The sequence below is a fragment of the Oryctolagus cuniculus genome, chromosome 6, assembly GCF_964237555.1.
Source record: "Oryctolagus cuniculus chromosome 6, mOryCun1.1, whole genome shotgun sequence".
In the NCBI taxonomy this organism is placed as follows: Eukaryota; Metazoa; Chordata; class Mammalia; order Lagomorpha; family Leporidae; genus Oryctolagus; species Oryctolagus cuniculus.
Window position 1 is genome coordinate 25716557 of NC_091437.1, and position 26339 is coordinate 25742895.

Here is a 26339-nt window from a genome sequence, read left to right on the forward strand (position 1 = left end):
CTCTTCACGGAAAAAAAATACCACCTTAGGATCTATATTTCAGCAATACTGTACATTCTGAAAAAACAAATTTATCTGGTCATACCTTCATGTTACAGATGAAGACCCAAGGTTCAGGGAAATAATTTTCAGAAGGCCACAGAGAAATTTAATGGTAGAACTAAGACTTAAACTACATTCTAGCATTCTGGCAGCTATTCAATCTTTTGAACACCTTTTCTGCATTTCTACAAAATCTATAGTCTGTAAGTCTGGATTAAGTCAAACTTGTTTTGTATTTACCTCCAGCCATTTCTCATATACACACGGCCCCTTCTCCAAACTAAATTAATAGCCAACATGTAATTTATCTCTTTCCTCTTGTTTTATCTTTCAGAAGGATGTTTATCATCTATTCCTGGTAAGTACACATTTCCGAAATCTTGATAACTGATTAGATTTAAAATGAGCATCAGAAGCCTTTATCTCCTAAGTCACAGTTGCCTTCATGAGCTCTTCTGAGGCTATCCTATGTCAGCTCATAAGCTGAAATCACAAACGAAGCAGGTACCTGGGATTTATCAGTGTACTGCCGCATGTATGCATTCAGCGTATGCTTCCCAAGCACAGTCCATGGCTGGGTTCTGTTCTTGGCACTATGGAGACCGTGAACCAGACTTAGAAAATGTCTGCCCTTGCTTCACGTAGTATTTATGATTTGTGAACTATTCATAGAAACAGTCAGCAGGTGTTCTGATATCAAACATCCAGATTGTTGACTGTCCAAAAGAAACAGGTATGGTGTCCCTCAGGTCTAAGCACTATGGTGACAGTAACTTTTAGGTCAGTTCAGAAAAGGTTTCTATAGGACCTTTAGGCTAAGCACTAAAGCTACAGAAATCTAGGAGTCAAGAATTAAAATGTAATCCCTTTCAAGAAATTCATAGCCTAGGAGGGAAAACAGATGTGTCTGAGAAGCAGGTGTTAAGGACCATGATTTAGGCTTCATGAGCCCAGGTAGATGACAAAATATCTAATCCAGTGTTTTTTTTTTTAATCTCAGAAATACTATATTTTTTAAAGATTTATTTATTTACTTATTTGAAATTCAGAGTTACACAGAGAAGGAAAAGCAGAGAGAGAGAGAAATAAAAGGAGAGAGAGGTCATCCACTTTCCAGTTCACTCCCCAATTGGATGCAACGGCTGGAGCTGAGCCAATCCAAAGCTAGGAGCCAGCATACTCCTCCGGGTCTCCCATGTGGGTACAGGGGCCCAAAGACTTGGGCCATACTCCACTGCTTCCCCAGGCCACAGTAGAGAGCTGGATTGGAAGTGGAGCAGCCAGGACTCGAACCAGCGCCCACATGGGATGGCAGCCCTATAGGCCACAGTGCCGCCCCCAGAAATACTATATTTATTCCTACTACATATTCTTCCTGCCATCCTCCCACACTACTTGTTTCATTTTTAACTTGCTTTTTCCAGAGGAGGTCTGCACCTTGATTATCACAGAAGCATTTCCTGAAGACTCTGGGGAGTTCAAGTGCATTGCAGAAAATGAGGTGGGGACTGCAATCTCTACAGCAAAACTCTTTGTTTCCCCAGGTAATCACTCTTCAAAATCTTCTTGTTCCAATTCAGTCCTGAGCCAAGAGGAAGACTGTTTTCAACTAAACTGGTTATTAATTACATCTTTCAGAAGGAGAAGAGGTAGAGAAATCAAAGATTTCTCCAACGCTACCCATGAGCAAAGCTTCTTCAAAACTGGCCTCTTTTCCCTGGAACAATGACAGCTACAACAACAATCCAGACAATCCCGCCACAAATCTTTTGCCAGTGATTCCTGAACCAGCCAGTCACAATGAACAGGAGACCCAAGATCCAAAAAGGGATTTCTGTACCATCAGTGGAAATTCCTCTGAGCCGCAACCACAGTGGTAAGGACAAGCAGACCTAACACTACCTGTTCAATTAATTTTCTTGGTTCTGTAGACAAACATGAAAAGGAAGACAATGAGCAAAAGATTTTGGATTTGGAGACTGACAAACTGGGAGCAATGTGTGTAAAGCACATAGTATGCACTCAACAAATATTAGCTATTACTTCACTGAATATTCTCTCACTGCCCTGTTTTCTTAATCAGCACCAGTGTTTATACCCAATAAAAGCCTAGAACCATGATTTTCTGGCCTGCTCTCCAGGAACTCCTTTAGCTTCTGGAATCCCAAATTGCCTGAGCAGTACCTACACTTACAAAAATCTTCATACATCCAAAAAGAATGAGTGTGTGGGACAAAAATAAGAGTGCAATTTACTTAACAAACATTTATTAAACGTATTCTATGTATTTGTTGATCTCTGTGTTAGGCTAACCTTGGAAAAATGGCCTGTACTGATATCTAAAACTTTTCTCTATGACTATCTGTATTTTAACAGTGAGCCTTTAAAACTTTAGAAAACCTTGAATTTTTATTCCAGTATTTTTCATTCGATTATCATCTTAATTAATAGAATCATCTATAAAAAAGTACTGGGAAAAATATCTGTAAAAGCTAACATGTCTTTACTGAGTATCTACTAAGGTCTATACTGTGCTAAGCAAAATAAATTAGTAGTAATATAATCCTTCTCTCAGAAATATTGGAACCTGGTTGAGAAGCTTATTGTGCCCGCAGAAGTCCTTTATTTGTAGGACTTCCCATTTCATTGGAGCCTCTCTGCAACTGTCTTCTTTAGGCTGGTAAACTAGTACTACAGTCATTGTTTAGTTTGCTATTAAAGTTCAGAGTTTAAGCAACTTATCTACAGTTACTCAACAAGTCTGAGGTCGAGTAGGCACTTACATTCAGGTGTCCAAAACAGATAATAAAAAGGTCAATATGTCTCTATGTCTAGAAAGTCAGAGAACATTAGCCAAATTAATGTAATCAATTTGACTATAACTACAAACACAATGGAGTTTATTACTATTTCTTGCCTGAGAAGAATAAAAAATTTAGTCAGGAGGCAGGCACTGTGGCATAGCAGGTTGCTGCTGCTTAAGTTACACAAAGCTTTACTCCTTAGTCCTTTCATCCTCTATGTGACGCTTTCCTTCTCAGTTGATATAGCAGAAACGAGCTTCAGCAGACATATGATCTTCCTACTTTAGAAGAAGCACACAGCACCATCCTTCCATTCTAAAAGTCAAAGACCATATGTGAAAAGAATGAACGAGCAGCAGCTAAATAGCTGCCCTATTTTAACTGATGACAACAGAACCAGGAAGTCCCTTCCCTGCAGCAGGAAAGGTTTCAGTAAGATAGTAATTACTATTTTGTGTCAGGCATTAGAATGATTTACCAGAGACCCTTACTGATAATTCAGAGAAAAGGAAAAAGTTGTCTTTGTGGGCAGGGTAGAATAAGGATCACCCACTTGGTTTCTTTTAAAAAGAGAGTTATTGATTTGAGAGGCAGAGTTACAGAGGGCGAGACACAGAAAGAGGTCTTCCACTCACTGGTTCATTCCCCAAATGGCCACAACGGCCAGAACTGAGCCAGTCCAAAGCCAGGAGATGAGAACTTCCTCCAGGTCTCCCATGTGGGTGCAGGGGCCCAAGCACTTGGGCCATCTTCCACTACTTTCCCAGGCCACAGCAGAGAGCTGGATCAGAAGAGGAAGAGCTGGGACACAAACTGGCACCCACATGGGATGCCAGAGCCACAAGCAGAGGCTTAACCTACTACGCCACAGTGCCGGCCTCCCACTCGATATCTTAATGATTCTTTCAAGTAAGATTCTGCAATTTTTTTCTCAAATAAGCAACCAGACCACTCAAGTAGTCATATTTATGATAAAACATAAACAATATTAAAGGGATGGATTTCGGCACAGCAGCTAAAACATCTTTTGGAACACCCACATCCCACATTGGAATACCTAGGTTTAAGTCCCAGTTCCACTTCTGATACCAGCTTCTTGCTAATGTGCATCCTGGTGGCAGCAGGTGATGGCTCAGGTTCTTGGGTCTCTGCCACCCACAGAGAGGACTTGGGTTTAGTTCTCATCTCCTGACTTCTACTTGGCCCAGCCTCAGCTGTTGTAGGCATCTGAGGAGTGAATCAGAAGATGAGACATCTCTGTTTCTTTCTCTTTTCTCACTCCCTCTCTCTTTGCCTTTCAAATAGAACACAAATAATTAAATTTAAAACAGCATTCATAAAAGCAAACCAAACATTAAAAGGTAGAAAAAGATTCATCATAGATTATTAAATATAGACTCTGACTTGTTGAGAATGATGTCATAAAAGATCTACTGACTTTTCCTAAATCATTCTCCTTTTTTTAAAGATGTATTTTAAAGATGTATTTATTTATTTGAAAGTTAGAGTTACACAGAGAGAGAAGGAGAGGCCGGGGTGGGGGTGGGGGATCTCCCATCTACTGGTTCACTCTGCAATTGGCTGCAATGGCCAGAGCTGCACTAATCCAAGGCCAGGAACCAGGAGCTTCTTCCAGGTCTCCCACACACACGCAGGAGCCCAAGGACTTCTATTTCTTCTACTACTGTTTTCCCAAGCCATAGCAGAGAGCTGCATTGGAAGTGGAGCAGCTGGGACTCGAACTAGCGCCCATATAGGATGCCAGCACTGCAAGTGGCAGCCTTACCTGCTACACCGATGTACTAGCCCCCTAAATCATCCTTAATTCCTTTATAATATCAAGAACTTTACCATAGTCTTGATGTACATCGGTACCATATGGCAACCCGCCCTATCTTACAAATACTTAGAGAAAAGAAGAGACATATCTCAACAGACAAAGAGTAAGTGGAACTAAAATTCTTCCTCAAATGTGATACATTTAGAACCTGCTGCAGACAAAACTGAGGATTCATAAATTTGTTCTGAGAATTTTCCCTACTTGGCTGGTGTGGTGTATCTCAAAATTTTAGTACTAAGAGATATCAAATATAGTATCTACTCTTTCCTACCCTAATCAAACCCGGTTCTCAAGCAGAACCAAACAGTAGTCACACATGCCACATTTAAAATAGTCAAAATATCTTACTCATACTAAATGCTTTATGTGTTGGTTCTTATTATTTTATTATTATCACTTGCATTTGCATTGTAAGTCTATTTTAGATTGAAAGATTTTGTGTTACTGGAATTTTAATTATCAGTAAACAGATGTGAAATAATATTTTGGGAGATTCCTGAAATAAAACTTCATAGGCAAACACCTACTCATCAAGTCTAGCATGCTTTTTCTACTAAGTAATGTCTACATGCCCTGGAAGCAATTATCAAATCTGACCATCTAAGAAAATTACACCTACCTGATCACCTGTAAAGAATTTTATATGGTTCTTATGTGCTAAAACATCTTCTCTGGGGTACCTGCCCATGAGGGAGGGGAAATAAAACTCTAAACAGAGATAACTTTACTCTATTGGTACAGTCTTCCTTCTACCACCTGTTAATTTGAAAATTTCTTCTTCTGTAATTATTTACTTCCTGCACAAAAATGATCTCCATGACTAAAATAGAAAATAAACTGTAACTGCTAGGACTAAGAAAATGAAAAAAGAACATTAATTTTAATTGTATAGTTTGCAGATTTGGTTGTTTCTTGAGTGTTTCAAAACTCTTTTAGAACAAAAGCGCTAAGTAAAAGGGGCATATGCCAGAGAGATTCAGAAACCTTGCTAAAGAAACCAAGCCACTTTTTTCACCTCCCAGTGACATGTCACTGTGACCCTGCTCTCCTGCCTTTTCCCATACTACACCCTTTCTTGGAACAAATTGTCTGAATCATACTCCACCCCATTCTCACTAGGCAAATTTTAAAAAAAGCTTTCAGATTAAGAATAATGCAATACAAATTGATTTGGAACTCCTCTCTCCCTGTTCTGTTTGCTGGAGTTTTAACTAAATAGAAAAACTCCAGATGGAACACTATTTCCTTTTTATTTTTTTTCTCTTCAACAGGGAAGAGTCAAGTCCCCACCACAATTTTTTAAGTGAGTTTTGCTTCATACTTTTCCTTATCTCCCAATTCACTGCTCTTCCCCAGCGTGAGCTTGCTAAGCTCACAGTAGAAAATGTGTGTCTAAAATAAAGAGGCCTGCAAGTGAAGCTCATGTAATCCCACTCCTTAAATATCATTCAGACATCTGAGATATTATTTAGATTGTGGACTCTTACTTTGACATGCCAGCATAGGTAGATGGACAGGCAAGCACATCAGATGTCACTGTTTGGCAGCTGATAAAAGTCAGTGGAGCTATAATACTAAGCACACAGCCACTAGATTAGTCTGTGAGGGAAGGAGATGTATCTTCCTTCCCTTCAATAGTGGGTTAAATCCAGCTGGCACCCTCCGGATCTACAGGTAAGTTCTTCCATTATTCCTGCTAGAGTTTGGGGTTTTTACCAATGCTATTTGTCCAAATCAGATATCTGTACAAAGGTGATCTTCGTATAAAAAGCTTGAAAGCCACAACATCATGATTTAAAGAGAAAGTGACCTATTTAGTCCACGGAAACTAGAAGGCATTATACAAAGGATAGAAGGAAAGATTGTTGTTTTAAAGCATCATTTTTCCTTGAAAAGGGACATTTTTCAAGGGTCTGTAATTGTGCAATGTTTTATGGCCCCAAAATAGTATGTATCAGCCTTTTGTGCAAGTCTGTGCTGTATGAGAGCTGTGAAAAAAATACTAAGTTTTTTTAATGAGATTGAATAGTATTTATAATATCTTTGAAATTTATTTAGTATTTGGAATAAAATGACACTGTCCTTTATTAGAATCTGTTATAGAATTGAACTGTTGGACAGTAACTACAAACATGTAGACTTCCCAGAGTTACTAGTGTAAATACATAAAATTTTGTTGAAACATGGATAAAATGAAGCCTTTTAAAAAGTATCACTAATTATTAACTATGTAATCTGATACCAAAATGTACAAGACAGTTGGCATTTTGAAAACGCATGTAAAGAAAAATAGGGACCTCTTTTTGGAAAGTATCTTCTGGCTCTTTCTTGAATAGCTTATTTCTTACCATCTGAAACGAGTCTGCGTAATTCCCCAGAAAGGAATTTAGGAACCAAACTCTGAATTCAATTCTACAATGGGTGAATCAATTTGTAACTACAAAACTACTTGCTTTAAAACAGAGCCTGTATTTGAAAAGATCTAAATAAAGTCCTCATTTTGGATGTCTTTTCCTCCAGCAATTTAAATGCCTAATGCAGTTCATTTCTAAAATGCACTCTGGCTGAATGTTTTTGTGTTCATAACTTTAAATTAGGAAATATTTTAAGTGTTCTTTTCCAATATTCTTTGTTAGCAGTTTCATTGGGTTTTCACTCTTTCCTGAAACTGGTAGTTCTAACCACAGAAACAACTTTAAGATGAAGTTGTTTGGTCTGGAAGTTTCACTTACAATATTTTCTTCAAGATAATAATTTAAAATTATAAGACCTTGTTTCAATGATGATAAACAATATGCTTAATTTTCTAGTTAAAAGTTTGATGTACCATCTCAGCATTTGTTTAAACTATGTGAAACAAGCTAAATGTATTTCAAATTAAATTATCTACTATTTGAATAAAATAGGATCAGTGTTACCAACAATTAATTTCTCCGGCCATAGCGACCATTTGGGGGGGTGAACCAACGGAAGGAAGACCTTTCTCTCTGTCTCTCTCTCTCACTGTCTAACTCTGTCAAATAAATAAAATATGAACAACAATTAATTTGACTAGCTTTTGTAATATCTATAGACAGTGCTGCTTAGATTTGCCATACTAATGGGAAAAATCAGAGGCAAATAATCTTTCAAGGTTGATTTTCATGATTTACCAGAGGGAAACTGGAGATTTATTGTAGAAAGTAAGAGGAGCCAACACAGAGCTAGGAGAAATGGCACCCATCCTTGCTTGGTAGTGTATAGACTACTTCATAGATGCCTTATTTAATTTTAATCTTCCTGTTTACTAATTTTTTAAAAAAGAACAAGAACTAAAACAACATCAAAATTAGTCAAAAATAAATATTAAATAAGAAATAAGAATACAAAGTAAAACTCTAAATAATTAAGAGAACATGAAGACCAGTGACTACAATATAAAATCTAAAAGTGACAGAAAAAAATTTAAAATGGCTCAGGAATACACCCATGTACAAACACAGCGTTATTCTGTAATTATCATCTAGTTTGTACAATGGCCAAATTTGAATCAAGGGGAAGAAAACAAGCAGTGAATTATAAGATTTCTTTAAAAACCCCACTCAAAGCTGAATAACACATTATAGACCATCACTCCACTTTATGAATCAAACGGAGGAAGGCTGACTGAGTATGGACATTAAATATTCTTTACAAAAAAAGCATGCTGCTTCTCTTGGCTTACAAAGATACTATTCATCAGAGACCATCAGCACATTAGTTAACTTGTGTGTATCAGAAGGGCTATTAATATGTTTTGATGGACAATAGGGAGACTCATACTAAATGAAGGTCTGACATGTTAATATTTAGCTTAGTATTAATATTCAATAATTGAATCTCTGTGGTTAACAAAAATTACAGCCTCTGGGCAAAAGCTTAAAATTATCACACTGAGCATCATCACAAGATTTCTATTCACAAATGACCACAGTAAACTCAACCTTGTGCCCCTGCATCTGGAAGCCAGCCTCTGAGTGTGCTTTCATTTTTTTCTCACAGGAGAAGTCATTTGTGAAAACCAAGACAGAAAAGAAGGGGCGGTATAAAAGCCAGGAAATTTCCTCTTTGAGGCAGTATTAAGTTCAAAAAAAAAAAAAAAAGAATAAACACATAAAGTCATAAAAATATTAAACAAAATGTTGTTTCATCAAAAATTGTAACTTAATTATTTTCTCCCTTTAAAGGAACACTATTCTTCAAGAGAAGGCCACTCTACCAAAGCCAGAAACACAGAATCCTCAAGATCTCAACAAGGAGGAGCGGATCAAGGTTGCTTCTGGTTCCTTGCGACCGTCAGTAATTCCAGGCATTCAGCCCCAAATCCAGGACCCTGCTCTTCCAGGAATAAATCTTTATAGTAATAATTCGCCTTCATCGTCCATCTACCAGCTAAGCATGTTTAACTATGAACGTCCAAAACACTTCATCCAGTCCCAAAATCCATGTGGCTCCAGATCACAGCCTCCTGGACCAGAAACCTCCAGCTTCTCTAGCCAGACCAAACAGTCTTCCATTACCATCCACCCTCGCCAGTGCACAGAGCAAAGATTTTCTGCCTCCTCAACAATGAGCTCTCACATCACCATGTCCTCCTCTGCCTTCCCTGCTTCTCCCCAGCAGCTTGCTGGCTCCAATCAAGGCCAAAGGGTTACAGCCACCTATAATCAGTCCCCAGCCAGCTTCCTCAGCTCCATACTACCATCACAGCCTGATTACAGCACCAGTAAAATCCCTTCCACTGTGGACTCCAAGTAAGTGAATTTTTATCTACTGCACATCCAAGTGAGTTTACAGACAGGAGATCTGAGAGCATGCTTTACTGTACAGAAAGGCAATGAGATTGCTCAGTCTCATCCCATAATTCTCCTAGGACACACAGGAACCAGGGAACTGGCATTTGAGGTATTATTTCAATCCATTCTCCAGTGTCCAGGCTGAGCTGAATCTAACTTACCTATTATTCCATACACTTACCAATTACTTTCCATCTTCAAAAACATAAATTCTAACATGCCCAACAACAGTGACCTTTTCCACTAGTTTCTAGCTAAGTTCCTCATGCTGTAAATTTAATTCCTCCGGTCTACGCTCACCAGAGATGAAGAACACCTGTCTGTTCTCCTTCAGCTAGAATTTCCTCTCACATAAGCAAAGGCTATTGAGTTTCCTGTCAGTCTTGGGCTTTTCTTCCTATCCATTTCCCCCTCTAATCCTGAACATCCACTTGGCTGAATAAAGACCGAAATTAACAAACTTTAAAATCTGGAATTCGGACACTCACACGTGTGAATTTTCCTCACTATGATCGGAAGACAGGCTTAAACAGTTGAAGGCTTATGGCTTCAAGATTTCCTTTGGCATTTAAAAACACACATTGTTCAAACTGGGTGGGCTGGGCTTTATATGAGGAGTAACCTAAGACTGTCTGAGGAGAACCTGATACAAGAAGGACATGCAGTGGTGCTTTTTTTAAAACATGAACTGAATACTTTGTGCGCATGCAAACTTAGAGCTAATCAGTTTTCCCATTTCTTGGCTGGTGAAAACATCAGAAAATTAACTCAGAAGCATCTCAGAAATTGTCTGATGGAATGTTTCACTGCAGGCTTACTGACACATTCACTGCAACTCATATTTTTCCCTGTTTCTAGACATTAATTTTTTTAGAAATTATTATCATTGATAACAACTCTGCCTACTTGAACCGAGTACAGCAATTCAATTTGCTAAGTAACTTTTTCAATATTTTTAAAAATAAAAACCAAAGAAGCCAAAAAAAAAGTTAAAATCCTATAGTTATTCTGTTGAATCATTTGAAAGGGCTGACAGTCAACTGCTTTTTACCTGTAACACATTCTTATGGGTCTGACCTAATGTTTTAAAAAGATTCCTTCAAAAATTAAGAGTCCTCTCGCTAGCTCTTATCTCCCATATTCCCATTATACCCATACCAGGCAGTGTAGATTTTTCTTGGTTACATTCATCCAGATGATCATTTTCCATCCATCTCTCAACTATCATTCAACATTCCCCATATGAGCATTTTTAAATCTAAAATAGCCTTTTTTTTTACTGTAATAATTTTCTTATTAAATTATTTCGATCATAATCCAAATTCTTGGCCAGGAAATAAACAATCAAACCAAATATTCACTAAGCCTCAACCATGTCCCTAGCTCTATGCACAGATCTAAGAAATCAGGATTAAAGGCAAAAAGTGAGAATAATAAGAACCAGCACTGTGTTACAGCGGGTTAAGCCACTGCCTGCAACACCAGCATCCCATATGGGCCTAGTTCATGTCCCAGCTGCTCCACTTCCAATCCAACTCACCACTAATGCACCTGGGAAAGCAGCAGAATATGGCCCAAGTTCTTGGGCTCCTGCACACACATGGGAGACCCAGATGAAGCTCCCAGCTCCTGACCTTGGCCTGGCCCAGCCCTGTACATCGTGGCCATTTGGGGAGTGAACCAGCAGGTCAAAGATCTCTGTCTCTCCCTCTCTCTCTGTAACTCTTTCAACTAAATAAATTTCTTTTTAAAAATAAGAAATAAAATTTAGAAGGGTCCCCAAACCAGAGATCAAAGATCCAGCTTTAGTTGTTCCATTTTCAGCAACCACAGATAACTCTTTTAATCTTCTCATAGCTGCTTGACACCAATTCTGTGTCCAGCTGTACAGGGTGGAAAACCCTGGCCCTTTGAATGTTTGTACATAACTCCTTCATTGTTATGAGGGGCTCAAGTTTGCCCTATTTTTTAAAATAATCCCTTGGTTTCTGACCTAATGAAGAAAAAATGAAAGCTTTATTCAACCTTTTATCAGTAGGAAACCCTCATGCAAACTTTTTATTCAGTTGATCGAACCACATACTATAAGTTGAGGGTAAGTCTGTAATTGTAATTACTCCTTCTGAAAGTCCTGCTATGTGATATCTAGCAAGTACCTCGCCTGTTTGATGATTCAGTTTTCTGATCTGTAATAAAATTAAGAATTTGTATAATTAATGATAGGGGAAAAGACATCTAAAATAGTGTACAATATTAGCTTATAAATAGGAATAGGTATCAAGACCTAACAAGCCATGTAAACTAAGAATAATGGGGGTATTCAGTGAATAGTGACCAAGGTCACATACCCATCAGTGATTTCCAGGCTTGGTTTTGATAATCCTTCAGGAGTTCTCAGATTTCAGTCTGAAAAAGGAATTATTTAATGTTAATTCACTTTTATAAAAATGACAAGCTGGCATTAAAAATACCCAGTAGGCTATTATAATCCCATACAGTTGGAGAAATATGAGATCTATAAAATCAAAGGAATTTTCCCTCTTTGACCTAGGGACTCAGTATTTGAAAAGGAAAAAGCTAATTTATTTAAAATCTTGGTTTGACTAGTAAATGAACAAATCAGACTTCAGTTAGTAATTAATACACATGCCATGAAAATTTGAAACATAAGAATTCTCAACTTTCAATACAAAGTATATTGATTACAATGAAAAACATCCATTCATTTAACTGACAGTATCTCCTACACTAATGCTTCCCTTAGTGAATATACATGAGAAAGTAATACGACCCCTTTTCTTCAATATGTTTACAAGGTAATGATTATTAATCAAGTCTCAATGCCAGCAAAATCTACGCAGAGGAGATACTTCCACTTAGTTCACAAGTCTTTTTAATTTCCTTAAGAATTTTTGGACAGGAATATGTCAGACAACAGACTTTGGGTGTCCCAAGTGCATAACTGGATAACATTCATTATGATAATGGTAAAACATTTGTTGAGTGCAGTTGTCAGTTTTCCCACATAAAATAGGTTGATATAGGCCGGCGCTGCAGCTCACTTGGCTAATCCTCCACCTGCGGCGCCGGCACTCTGCGTTCTAGTCCCAGTTGGGGCACCAGTTCTGTCCCAGTTGCTCCTTTTCCAGTCCAGCTCTCTGCTGTGGCCCGGGAAGGCAGTGGAGGATGGCCCAAGTGCTTGGGCCCTGCACCCTCATGGGAGACCAGGAGGAAGCACCTGAGTCCTGGCTTTGGATCGGCGCAGCGCCGGCTGTAGTGGCCATTTGTGGGGTGAACCAATGGAAGACCTTTCTCTCTGTCTCTCTCTCACTGTCTAACTTTGCCTGTCAAAAAAAAAAAAAAATGGTTGATATAAGCAAGCCTCTCACAGCTTGCTGTGAAAAGCACTGTGAAAAGGGAACTACCTAACAGATCTAAAAACATAGGAGTCCCTGAATAAGGTCCCCATCCTCTATCAGAATCAACACGGGGAACTTTGGGAGGGGCCAGGGACACCTCAGAAGAAAAGATCGGTACATGAAATAAAGACTTAAACCAAGGTCTTTAAATGCTACTCGAATTTGTTTTTCCCAAATCCATTTTTCAATTTATATCTCTTTATCTATCTTCCTCCATTTTTTTTTGGCTTTGGGTTTTTGTTGTTGTTGTTTGGTTGGTTGTTTTTTTTGTTTTTGTTTTTGTTTTTTTGTTTTTTTTTTTTTTTGAAAGGCAGAGATGGAGTTGGAGGAGAAAAATAGAGAGACAGAGGTCACTCACAATATTGGTTCACTCCCCAAATGCCCACCATGGGCAGAGCAGGGCAGGCCTGGTCCCCAGGGAGAGCCAGGACTCAAATCTAGGTGCTCTGATATGGTACATGGGCATCCCAAAAAGGGTTTAAAGGGCTGGGCCAAATGCGTGGCCTTATTACTGTCATTTTCTCAATTCTTCCTCCTGCCACTTAATTCTCATTTGTAAAGATAAAAATAATGTAGTAACCATTCCTATAAAATTCTTCTTGATTGATACTAGGGCAACTGGTGTTTTAAATACCAGTATTACTAAATGATAAACTCAGCATAGCTAAAAGTGAATTACAAAATGAGGCCAATTCTATTTTAGATACACCTTACTTTGAGAAATTTTCCCTTTTTTTAAATATTTTTTAACTTTTATTTAATAAATAAAAATTTCAAAAGTACAACTTTTGGATTATAGCAGCTTTTCCCCCCATAACCTCCCTCACACCCACGCCCATCCCATCTCCTCCCTCTCCCATCCCATTCTTCATCAAGATTCATTTTCAATTATCTTTATAAACAGAAGATCAACTTGGTATATACTAAGTAACAACATCAACAGTTTATACCCACACAGATACACAAAGTATAAAGTACTGTTTGAGTACTAGTTTTACCGTTAATTCTCATAGTACAACACATTAAGGACAGAGATCCTACATGGGGAATAAGTGGACAGTGACTCCTGTTGTTGATTTAACAATTGACACTCTTATTTATGACATCAGTAATCACCCAAGGCTCTTGTCATGAGCTGCCAAGGCTATGGAAGTCTCTTGAGAATTTTTTTTGTATAGCAAGCACTCAGTTCTGTGGACACTCTGTTTAAAGTAGTTATGGATGACTGACAGGCCTTAGAAAATATACTGATAGAGCAAGAAGGAACATGTGTAGCAATTAATGGAATCTGTCACCTCTACCCTAACAGTAGTATGTTCACTGAAAGAGACATTAAAAATCTTTATACTCAGGCTAGCTGGTTTTACAATCTGCATAGGGACAATCTATCTAAACCCACTATTTGGGAAACAAATATATTTTCCCTTCTTAAAGAGCAAAAGAAAAAGAATTTTTAAAAAATATTTTTTTTTCCTTTATAAAGCTACCAACAATCCTCAGTTGGCCAACCTGTAAATGCTCACCCATCCCAAACTGCAAATGCGAAGGCAACACCAAGGACTCCTGACCATGAAATACAAGGATCAAAAGAAGCTTTGATTCAAGATCTGGAGAGAAAGTTGAAAAGCAAGGACACCCTTCTTCATAATGGAAATCAAGTGGGCAAAATGTCTATTTCGTACAAAAAGCCAACTTAACTATAATATAATTTCAATAAGTTCTATATCCACACACAGCAAAGAATAGGATTGTCTAAAAAGAAGGAATAATAGGTCTTAATCCATATTTCTCTGCATGAAATCATCTCTCAGTTTTCAGTATTTTTTTTTAACTTTTATTTAATGAATATACGTTTCCAAAGTACGAATAATGGATTACTATGGCTTCCCCCCCATACCGTCCCTCCCACCCACAACCCTCCCCTTTCCCACTCCCTCTCCCCTTCCATTCACATCAAGATTCATTTTCGATTATCTTAATATACAGAAGATCAGCTTAGTATACATTAAGTAAGGATTTCAACAGTTTGCTCTCAGTTTTCAGTATTAAAAGGATGCAAAGTTGGGGCTGACGCTGTGGCTCACTTGGTTAATCCTCCACCTGCGGCGCCGGCATCCCATATGGGCACTGGGTTCTAGTCCTGGTTGCTCCTCTTCCAGTCCAGCGCTCTACTGTGGCCTGGGAGGGCAATGGAGGATGGCCCAAGTGCTTGGGCTCCTGCACCTGCATGGGAGACCAGGAAAAAGTACCTGGCTCCTGGCTTCGGATCGGAGCAGTGCCAGCTGTAGCGGCCATTTGGGGAGTGAACCAACAGAAGGAAGACCTTTCTCTCTGTCTCTCTCTCTCTCACTGTCTATAACTCTACCTGTCAAATAAAAAAAAAAAAAAAAAAAGGCTGCAGGAAGAAAAGTGCAGCCACTTTAAAAAAAAAAAAAGGATACAAAGGAAAAATCTATCCAAATGACTTAATGAAAATTTTATTTCATTAAATTTCATTTAATGAAAATGTCTGATAGCCAAATAACTAATGAAAGATACTGCCAACTCAATTTCTTCATGTACTTTGGTGTTAATAATCATGGGCAAATGACTACAGCTTTAATTTTTTATGTAGTGCCTAGTGTACACATTATCTTAGTCACTTATCTCTGAAACAGCACTTTATGACTTTAATACAAATATATTTAGCAAATCATCTGCTCTCAATTATAAGTTGGTGTGGTTAAATATTCAGTGTCCATTTAATGAAAGTTATTTCTGAATATAAGGACATGAAGTGCTATGTTCAAAAACAGAGCAGATTAAAATGTGCAAAACAAGGAGGAAGGAGAAGGTTTTCCCTTTAGTTAGGAGAGCTTTCTTTAAAGGTGAGATGCCTGCATTTCTTATGAGCAAAAAAGAAAGCCTACACTAATTTTTACCATATATGAGGGAAGTGGCACTAAAATGAAAGAAATATTTTGAATGGAAGAAATGGCTTTTTAAAACCATAAAATCAATAATTCAATATATCGGCTTATATTTCTTTGAGGTTCTGATTTAGAGTGGTGATTTTAAGATACACCTGTATAAACATTTTTTTATTAAATCTCATTACTGTGTCCTTAATAACTTATTTCTTTAAAGCGGTTAACATATGAGGAGAAGATGGCTCGCAGATTGCTGGGACCACAGAATGCAGCTGCTGTGTTTCAAGCTCAAAATGACAGTGATACACAGTATTCAACACAGGTAAATTAAAATAATCCATCCAACTGGAATGCTTTCATTTTGTGTAACGATGTGCAAAAAAAAAGAAAACACACACACATACAAATGAATACCTATGTATATACACAATTTATATACAATAATGCATACTGTATGTAATACATAATTTAAAAGTTTACCTGAGTCAAAACATCAGAAATGGTACAGTTTTTATCAAGGATTTATAGGTCAGTTATACCTAGTACTCCTTCTACATCATCTATATGGAGAGAAAATTTATAGTTATGAATCTTTACTTTCAGGACATGTTAAAACTCTAAACCAAATTAGTCTTTTCTTTTAAGTTGTTTATCATTACAATGTCTTAAAGCACACTTGTGGTAGTAATGAAACATCCAATTCCTTTTTTAATGTCTCTTTTTTCAAAAAATGTTTATTAAAGAGCAAAACTGGTGGCACTATGGCCCAGTGGAGTTAAGCACTGCCTGCAGCACCAGCATTCCATGTGGGCACAGATTCCAGTCCCAGCTGCTCCACTCCTGATCCAGCTCCCTTTTAATGTGCCTGAAAGGCATAAGATGGCCTAATCCTTGGGGCCTTGCTACCCACATGGGAGACCAGGATCAAGCTCCTGGCTCCTGGCATTGGCCTAGCCCAGCCCTGGCCATTGTAGCCATTTGGAGAGTGAACCAGAGGATGGAAGATTGAGTCTCTCTCTCTCTACTTCTTTGTTTCTGTAACTCTGCCTTTCAAATAAATAAGTATTTAAAACAACAACAAAAACTGTTGTAATGGCTCTAAGATTAACAAAATTATCCTTCCAAAGAAAGGATTAACTTTATGGAGAGCATAAAAGGTATTCACATATGCTTGTACCTGGTCAACTTGATTCTAACAAATAACTAAACCCAGAGAGAAACATACAGTTGGAGAGTGAGACTGAAGCATTATCACTGTCTTCCTTCTGCAGTTATCCTTCATTCCCTATTATAAAGTCCACAAGAAACAAGAAATGCAAGCTTCCAAGAATAAAAACTGAAAATAAGATTTTTGATTCCACTGAATGTGACTAGATCTACTAAAAAGGATGGAGCAAGGTCTAACAGAGCAAGAACTAGAAACTGAAAACACAATTTCATTTTAGCTACTGAACAGTTCATTCATTCATTCATTCAACAAATTTACATGGAGTACCTACTACATGTTGAACTCTGGACTGAGTATGGAAGATTACAAACAAGAAACAAACCCAACTCTACTAGCAGAGATTACTCAAAGCAATGTTTTCAGTGATGATAGTTAATCTTATAAATGCACAATATCCAACTCCAAGAACAAGGATATGTTTTTTTCTCATTCATTCTTTAAAATCTTTTAAAATGCAGACAATAATATTTGGAAAAAAGATAGCAACATAAACATATCATCATGAAATCAGAAAAGGTAAATCTTACATTTTTGTATATTTCAAACATTATCCCAAATAATACAAAGTATCATCAAACTGTAGTATAGCTGAAATATCACATCTTGGAATAAAATTATATGCGTGTTCAAACCACCACTATAGGAAAAAGTCAAAAAGGTAATTTGGATATTTTTAACCATATTTAAAAAAAAAATGATTGATTGATTTGAAAGGCAGAGTTACATAGAGGCAGAGAGAGAGAGAGGTTTTCCATCCACTGGTTCACTCCCCAGATGGCCACAATGGCCGGAGCTGCGCTGGTCTGAAGCCAGGAGCCAGGAGTTTCTTCCAGGTCTCCCACGTGGGTGCAGGGACCCAAGGACTTGGGCCATCTTCCACCACTTTCTCAGGGCATAGCAGAGAGCTGGATGGGAAGTGGAGCAGCCGGGACTTGAACCGTTGTCCATATGGGATGCCAGCACTGCAGGTGTCAGCTTTACCAGCAGTGTCACGGTGCTGGCCCCAACCATACTTTTTTTTTTTTTTTTTTTTTTTTTGACAGGCAGAGTTAGACAGTGAAAGAAAGAGAGAGAGAGAGAGAGAGAGAGAGAGAGAGAGAGAAAGGTCTTCCTTTTTCCGTTGGTTCACCCCCAAAATGCCCGCCACAGCCGGCGACAACTACAACAAAAATAGTTGATCACTGAATTGACTAGTTTTATGACATTTTCCCTAAAGAATCTTAAGGCTATCCAAAAAATTTTAGTTGTAAGACTTTTGCTTTAAAAATGACAAAATGCATTAAACCGATTCATCCTCAAATTATTCATTCTCAGATTTTCTGTGTCCTATACAAATATGTTGCAGATATTTAGATTGGGACTTTACTTTCTATTTCTTTTCATCTCACACTGTGTTAAGCACAGTGAAATACACAGAGTAAGTCTTAAATATTTAATCAATTTCCTTATTATAATTTTCATCACTTTCTGGCTTTACTCTTAAATAGAAATAATTTTCTGGTGATTGGATATAAATCCTAAAAGATGTTTTGCTTAAATATACTTTTATTAAACAGGAAGTAATTAATATTGTTTTTCATAATTACACATATCTTCAATGATGTCCAACAGGATTTTGCGCCAGGAGCTAAAAAGAGAAGTATTTTCCAGCCCAGTGTTTATTGCTGTTGGTGCCACTTTTGAGCAGTAGGCATAACACCTTGTACCTAATGCCAACACAAGTGACTTCATGTCTATTTCTGTTTTACTCAAGGACAATCTGTACTATGTGTTCCTATTTCAAGTACACCAGGGTGACACATCATCCTTTGTCATAATCAACTGAAAAATGAACCACCATCAATTCCAGGTCTAGCTTATTTTCATAAATAACATCTATTGAATAGTGCTAATAATTCTTGCTAGAGTAGTAGTAGGTTAGTGCACTGTATTTAAATGCTTACAAAGTGAATATATGTGGCTGATGTTGTGGCATAAGCCACTTTCTGCAATGCCCATAGGGGTGTAGGTTCATATCCCAATTGCTCCACTTCCAGTCAGTGGAAGATGGCTGAAGTACTTGGCACTTGACACCCCTTGGGGGACCTGGATAAAACTCCTAGTTCCTGACTTCAGCCTGGCCCTGTCCTGGCCATTGCAGCCATTTGGGGAATGAATCGGCAGATGGCAGATAGCTCTCTCTGTCTCTCCCTCTCTCCCCATAACTCTGCCTTTCTTTTTTTTTTTTTTTTTTTTTTTTTTTTTTTTTTTTTTTTTTTGACAGGCAGAGTGGACAGTGAGAGAGAGAGACAGAGAGAGAAAGGTCTTCCTTTTGCCGTTGGTTCACCCTCCAATGGCCGCCTGCTGCAGCCGGCGCACCGCGCTGATCCGATGGCAGGAGCCAGGAGCCAGGTGCTTTTCCTGGTCTCCCATGGGGTGCAGGGCCCAAGCACCTGGGCCATCCTCCACTGCACTCCCTGGCCATAGCAGAGAGCTGGCCTGGAAGAGGGGCAACCGGGACAGAATCCGGCGCCCCAACCGGGACTAGAACCCGGTGTGCCGGCGCCGCAAGGTGGAGGATTAGCCTATTGAGCCACGGCGCCGGCCCAACTCTGCCTTTCAAATAAATAAATCTTTTTAAAAAAGTGAATATATAGAATATGACTATACAAATACAGCCAAAATAGAAATGTTCCTTTCAACTATTCTTTCTTAATTCTGCTTCATTTTAAGTTAACTGTGTATTAACATTCTCTCTTTATTTTGATTTCAAGCAGCAAAACTCAGAACATGCACGACTACAAGTTCCTACATCACAAGTAAGGTAAAATTTTTTAAAAAATACATGTTCTGCTATCTGAAATGTTTTCAGTGTTAATATTTATAAAATACTCCAGCTTACTAAATACCTTTTTAAGAATATAATGGGAATTTTCCAATGTCTAAGATGATGATCTAAATTTCATATTAATTATCCAAACTACCTCAGAAGTTCTTTAAATGTTTTGGACAAAGAAGCTGAGACTATGTTTCTGTTAAACAACTTTTTCATGACAATGAAAATTCAAATTATATAATCTTTAGAGGTGATAATAATAACCTATAAAGCATTCTGCATTTAATTTAATTCAATTCATGGCACTGCAAAAAAATAAAGATGTACAATTTGTACCAGATGTTTCTACATTGTTACCATTTCTAACAAACATCAAACACACTCTCTAAGGTCTCACTCCACTATTATACTACCAGATCAAATCATAGATTCCAGGCTTTCAAATTTGATGTCTGAACCCTCATATTAATGTGAAAACAAAAGCAATGATAACATTGATGCAGCAGTGATGAAAATATCTTTACAGAAGCAGATCATCTTCCAGGGGAGATGTGAATGATCAGGATGCAATCCAGGAGAAATTTTACCCACCACGTTTCATTCAAGTGCCAGAGAACATATCAATTGACGAAGGAAGATTCTGCAGAATGGACTTCAAAGTAAGACTTAAAAAATATTGAGGATACTAGGCTTTTGAAAAATGTCCTCTTCCTACTTGGAGCTTGCCACTTAGCTTGAGAAATACTATGCAATGGATAAGAACACAAATTCTAGAGCCAAGCTGATCAGGGTTTGAATCCTGGCTCTGCCACTTTCTATCTGTGCAATCTGACACCAGTCACTTAACTGCTCTCGTGCTTTCAGCTCCTCATCTGGCAAATTAATAACAAATATGCTTACCTCGTAAAGCTATGAAAACTAACTGAATAAACACATATACCTAACATTCTATATAAGTGATGCTATCATAGATCTCTAAATTACAAGGCTTCTCTAATTCTCTTCCATCCAGAAATTCAAGCCATCACCCTTCTTCTCTTGGCCTAAGAGTTCTTCAGGCTAGAATAACTCTTTAGAAGAATGTTCATTTTTTATTATCCTCATTTTGGAGAACTTTTTCATATATTTTTCTGGGTTCCTTATGAAAGAAAGTTAGTGTTAAGGCTTAACACTGGATTTAACTGTTAAGAGTCATAAAACATCTAACTCACCACCATCTATATACTCACTACTCTATTTGAGAAAAGTCAGCACTTAAGAAATCAGCTGGAACCCTGTATCCGCCATCAGAGTGCCAACGTCTAATTCCCCACTCTACCTCCAATCCAGCTTCCGGCTAATGTACATCCTGGAGGCAGTGGTAACGGCTCAAGCACATGGGTCTCTGCCACCCACATGAGACCTGGATTGAGTTCCTGCCACCTAGTTTCAGTCTGGTCCAGCCCAGGGCATTTAGGGAGTGAATCAGCAGGTAAAAGATATCAATAGATAGAAAATATATCTCTCTTGTTCTCTCCCTTTATCTCCCTCTGTCTCTTTCAAATAAATAAAAATGATTTAAAAATCTTTAAAAGTCATTCTGACATCAGACCAGCAAGTCTCACACGCATGCCCTGCCACTTCACTGTGAATCACAATGAAATGAAATGCTACCTGACTTCCATGTTCCTTGTGGAGACAAATATATAATATGAATTAATATTCTAAATATAGTAATTAAGAGATTCTTTGGAAATATTTATTTATTTATTTATTTGAAAGGCAGTTAGAGAGAGAGAGAGAAAATTTTCTTTCTGCTTGTTCACTCCCTGAATGATGACAATGGCTGGGGCTAGGCTAAGCCAAAGCCAGAAGCTTAGAATACCATCCAGGTCTCCCATGTGGTGGCAGGAGCCCTAATACTTCTGCCATCTTCCACTGCTTTCTCAGGCACATTAGCAGGAAGCTGGATCAGAAAGAAAGCAGCCAGGACTCAAACCAGTGCTTATATGCAATGCCAGCATCGTAGGCAGCAGCTTAACCCACTGCACCAACTACTCTGATCTGTAAGAGATCTTAAACAGCCTGAGATTGCATGTGAATGAACTACATATGCTTTGAGATAATCTGAAAATTTTATATTAATTTCAATACATTTAATTCCTACATTTCTAATTATAAATATCTTTATGAACTCTGCATATTCAAACACAAAGCCACTCAAATACTGAATTATTAAAATTCATAAAAAGACAAATGGGTCCCAGCAATACAATAATTTAAAACTGTCATCTCCTTATATTTTTATTTCTAGGTGAGTGGACTGCCAGCTCCTGATGTGTCATGGTACCTGAATGGAAGACCAGTTCAATCAGATGATTTGCATAAAATGATAGTGTCTGAGAAGGGCTTCCATTCACTCATCTTTGAAGTAGTCAGAGCTTCAGATGCAGGAGCTTATGTGTGTGTTGCCAAGAACAGAGCAGGAGAAGCCACCTTCACTGTGCAGCTTGATGTCCTGGGTAAGCCTCCAGCTAAGTCTTTGAGGGGCTCCTTAAAATACAGCAGCACTGGGGTCAGCGCTGTGGCATAGCAAATAAAGCCACCACCTGCAGTGCCGGAATCCCATATGGGCGCTGGTTCGAGTTCTGGCTGCTCCACTTCCGATTCAGCTCTCTGCACTTCTCATAAAACTGGGTCTGGTTTTAAGCTTTAAATATACCACATTTGTAATGGTTTAAACCATAGTATATTACATAAGAGATATTTTGCTACAACTCATTGTTTATAAGAGCTTGATCATGTCAAAGAACAAAAATTTTCTTGTATTTCTTTTTTACCTATATCAATGAAAAATCCTAACACTTACTTTACGGTATACTGGGGCACTTCAATCTAAGAAAAAAAAAAAAAAACAAAACTAGCTAGCTGGGAACGAAAACATGGAACCAATGCTGTGCACAGCAGGTTAGGCAGCTGTCTGTAGTGCCAGCATCCCATATGAGCCCTAGTTCAAGTCCTGGCTGTTCTGCTTCTGATCCAGCTCCCTGTTAATATGCTTGGGAGAGCTGCAGAAGATGGCCCACGTGCTTGGGCCTCTGCACCCACATGGGAGACCCAGAAGAAGCTCCTAGCTCCCAGCTTCAGACTGGCCCAGCCCTGGCAATTACAGCATTTGGGGAGTGAACCAGCAGATGGAAGAATTCTCTCACTCTTTAACTCTGACTTTAAAATAAACAAATGAATCTTTAAAAAAAAAAACAAAAAACACACTAACTCAAGTGATTCAGCTTTGGACAAATCCCATTTTGCCAAAGTCTTCAGAAATATGATAATATTACAGCAGAAACAGACCCTGGTTGGCATCTGTCCAATCTGCTCATTTTTCCTTTAGAAAGCCAAAGTTACAGTACTGTGCTATTGTTTTCTCTTTTCCCTCAGGAAATTGAAGAAAAGTCAAGTCATGATGTCTGCTAATAACATTGTAATTACTTTTTTTTTTTTTTTTTTTTTTTGGACAGGCAGAGTGGACAGTGAGAGAGAGAGACAGAGAGAAAGGTCTTCCTTTGCCGTTGGTTCACCCTCCAATGGCCGCCGCGGCCGGCGCGCTGCGGCCGGCGCACCGCGCTGATCCGATGGCAGGAGCCAGGAGCCAGGTGCTTTTCCTGGTCTCCCATGGGGTGCAGGGCCCAAGCACCTGGGCCATCCTCCACTGCACTCCCTGGCCACAGCAGAGAGCTGGCCTGGAAGAGGGGCAACCGGGACAGAATCCGGCGCCCCGACCGGGACTAGAACCCGGTGTGCCGGCGCCGCTAGGCGGAGGATTAGCCTAGTGAGCCGCGGCGCCGGCCAACATTGTAATTACTAACCAGTCGTTTCACTGACTGTCTCAGTTGTTCCTGACAATAATTTGTCTGGCAGACACAGCAGCCACTACTACCCAGAAACTAGATAGATAGATAGATGAATGGATGGATGGATGGATGGATGGATAAAACTAAGGCTTAGAGAAATACTAACAAAATTTTCCCAACGTGATGTGGTTCATGGAACCAGTAGAGAATTTGAACCTAAGTTCTCTAGTACTCTTTCCAAACCTATGCTGCCTCCCTGTACAAGAGATGACAAATGAGAATAGGATTTAAATTCTTTAAACAAAACAGGATTAGAAATTCAACAAATCATTACATCATAGTTTTAAATCTCTGATTTTTATATATTATAGTATTTTAGCTAAAATGTTTCCACCTTGTTGCTTTAAAAAAATTTTTTTTAAAGATATGTTTGTTTGAAAGAGCTACAGAGAGAGAGAGGCAAAGCCAGAGAGAAAGAGAAGTCTTCGATCTGCTGGTTCACTCCCCAAAGGCTACAATGGCCAGAGCTAAGCCAGGATGAAGCCAGGAGCCAGGAGCTTCAACCAGGTCTCCCATGTGGGTGCAGGGGCCCAAAGATTTAGGCCAACCTCGCTGCTTTCCCAAGCACTTTAGCAGGGAACTGGATCAGAAGTGAAGCAGACAGGACTCGAATCAGCACCCATATGGGATGCCAGTGTTACAGGCAGCAGCTTTACCTGCTACACCACAGTGCCTGCCCTGCTTTTTAAAATTTTAAAATCAATGTACAAATTTTATAATACTTTGATTTAATATAATTTTTATATTACAAATACTTGAATTTTGTTTTTTAATATGTAGCAAAAGAACATAAAAGAGCACCAATGTTTATCTTCAAGCCACAGAGCAAAAAAGTTTTTGAAGGAGAGTCAGTGAAATTAGAATGCCAGATCTCAGCTATACCGCCACCAAAACTCTTCTGGAAGAGAAATAATGAAATGGTACACTTCAACACTGACCGAATAAGGTACGATGAGTATTTCTAGCCCTAACTAGATGAATCCAGTTACACCTCAATATACATTATAAATAGCATGCTATCATGATCTCTATTTGTCTAGTTTTTAAGCCGTATATACAAACATAATAAAATTTCAATAAACCAGAATCCACTCATCAGAAATCTGAGGTATAAAGAAGCCTTAGGATTTACCTTTTCAGCAAACAACAAAGATGATTTCAGGGGAAAAAATGGCATAAGACAAAGGGGAAATGTTAAAAAAAAAAAACAGCTATTTGACAATGACTTAATATAGCCACAGAATTTACAAATGCTTCTTTTTCTTCTAATTAGTATGACTCTGTAAGTTAGAGAATCACTGAAACTCACAGGAAATTTAATTTCTAAACTTTGATTTTTTTAATGTTTCTTTTCAGCTTATATCATGATAATGCTGGAAGAGTTACTTTACTGATAAAAGATGTAAATAAGAAAGATGCTGGGTGGTATACTGTATCTGCAGTTAATGAAGCTGGGATCACCACATGCAACACAAGATTAGATGTTACAGGTATGTCCCACTATCAACCCACGTATTTTAAAGGATTTAACCAGGATTTAATAAAAAAAAAAAGTAAATCCCAGCACAGTATAAAATCTGAGGGATTTCCTCTCATACATTATCAGTTTTCCTTTTATTTTCCTGTTTGATAATGAATACCTAGCATAGCCAATTCGTTTAGGTTTTCTGAATTAACTTTTATTTGTTCTATTTCAGCCCGTCCAAATCAAACTCTTCCAGCTCCTAAGCAGTTACGTGTTCGACCAACTTTCAGCAAATATTTAGCACTGAACGGGAGAGGCTTGGATGTGAAACAAGCTTTTAACCCAGAAGGAGAATTTCAGCGTCTGGCAGCTCAATCTGGACTCTATGAAAGTGAAGAACTTTAATAACTTAACACTGGAAAACACAATTACACTATTAGAATATATTCAGTTACATTTTTGAAATAAACCCATAGCTGTATTAACAGATTATGGCTTTAAGTAGATAATATAACTAATATACATTTCTAATATTTATCCTTTGACTCTTGCACATTCTACTTCTCTGATTTGTGAAGACTTCAGAAAATCTGGGCATATGGATTTGTAATTGTAGAAGACTATCTTAAAATGTGAGATCATAACATTTCAGTCGACACATTTAACAATTACAGGTTATAAATTAATATCAACTTTCTAAAAACATCAAATGCTTGAAACAAGGTTTACAGGTACTGCTTTCTACATATTCTTCCACCTGTTTTCTCTTGTAGGAATACTAACACAGTACACATTATCTGAGTGCTCCATAGTTTTATGTCAAAAGAATAAAATTCAAATATTTAAACAGACTGTCTTTTCTTCACAACAATCTACACTTTTAAAATTTCTGGGTTTTATATATTAAACAATACTCAGGAGAACCTATGAGTAACACGTTCCAAAAAAGACAATGATATTATATTCAACAGTGTGAAGCTCATTTACAACTCAATCAATTCCTCTTGAAACTGAGCTGAACTTTTCATGGTTTGCACTTGAAAAGCAACAACGGGAACTTAAGCCATGACTGAATGTCTCCTGAATTTGTAATTTTAACCAAATAGATTT

The 26339-nt window shown here is 38.1% G+C and overlaps 3 protein-coding genes across 33 annotated transcripts in view; 2 read left to right on the forward strand and 1 right to left on the reverse strand.

The window, feature by feature from the left end:
* The window catches only part of LOC108176466 (palladin-like), a 28633-nt gene extending 26028 nt beyond the window's left edge, over window positions 1-2605 (forward strand). For 2 of the 4 annotated variants that reach the window (XM_070076170.1, XM_017341077.3), the window contains 3 exons: window positions 377-400; window positions 1467-1586; window positions 1681-2605. In XM_070076170.1, coding sequence (XP_069932271.1) covers window positions 377-400; window positions 1467-1586; window positions 1681-1922 — 386 coding nt within the window. In that variant the 3' untranslated portion in view covers window positions 1923-2605. The remainder of the gene's footprint in view (window positions 1-376; window positions 401-1466; window positions 1587-1680) is intronic. The other 2 variants (XM_070076172.1, XM_070076171.1) reach the window with 1 other exon arrangement.
* KLHL3 (kelch like family member 3) overlaps window positions 1-26339 on the reverse strand; it is a 317329-nt gene that overhangs the window by 269778 nt on the left and 21212 nt on the right. For 12 of the 23 annotated variants that reach the window (XR_011389740.1, XM_070076153.1, XM_070076145.1 and 9 more), the window contains exons 2-3: window positions 11849-11906; window positions 3904-4073 (exon numbers count right to left, since the gene is read on the reverse strand). The gene's annotated coding sequence lies outside the window, so the exon portion shown is untranslated. Of the gene's footprint in view, window positions 1-3903; window positions 4074-9681; window positions 14410-16308; window positions 16389-26339 lie in introns of those variants that run through there. The other 11 variants (XM_070076149.1, XM_070076150.1, XM_070076148.1 and 8 more) reach the window with 11 other exon arrangements.
* On the forward strand, window positions 5490-26076 carry MYOT (myotilin). 6 transcript variants are annotated; one of them, XM_008255052.4, is made up of 10 exons: window positions 5490-6360; window positions 8892-9458; window positions 14403-14577; window positions 16046-16150; window positions 19810-19859; window positions 20398-20530; window positions 22165-22372; window positions 24545-24710; window positions 25121-25254; window positions 25462-26076. In XM_008255052.4, exons 2-10 carry the CDS (start codon window positions 9103-9105, stop codon window positions 25632-25634), a joined length of 1500 nt encoding a protein of 499 aa, XP_008253274.1. In that variant the 5' UTR covers window positions 5490-6360; window positions 8892-9102; the 3' UTR covers window positions 25635-26076. The 6 variants fall into 6 exon arrangements, with proteins under 6 accessions (XP_008253274.1, XP_069932268.1, XP_017196565.1 ...); XM_070076167.1 differs by having other exon boundaries at window positions 20401-20530; XM_017341076.3 differs by having other exon boundaries at window positions 19813-19859.

Excerpts from the sequence above, each read along its gene's own strand:
- MYOT (XM_008255052.4), top strand. The coding sequence starts at position 9,103 with ATGTTTAACTATGAACGTCCAAAACACTTCATCCAGTCCCAAAATCCA. Across the intron at positions 9,459-14,402 it reads CCTTCCACTGTGGACTCCAA|CTACCAACAATCCTCAGTTG; the intron begins GTAAGTGAATTT and ends TCCTTTATAAAG. Across the intron at positions 14,578-16,045 it reads TTCTTCATAATGGAAATCAA|CGGTTAACATATGAGGAGAA; the intron begins GTGGGCAAAATG and ends ATTTCTTTAAAG.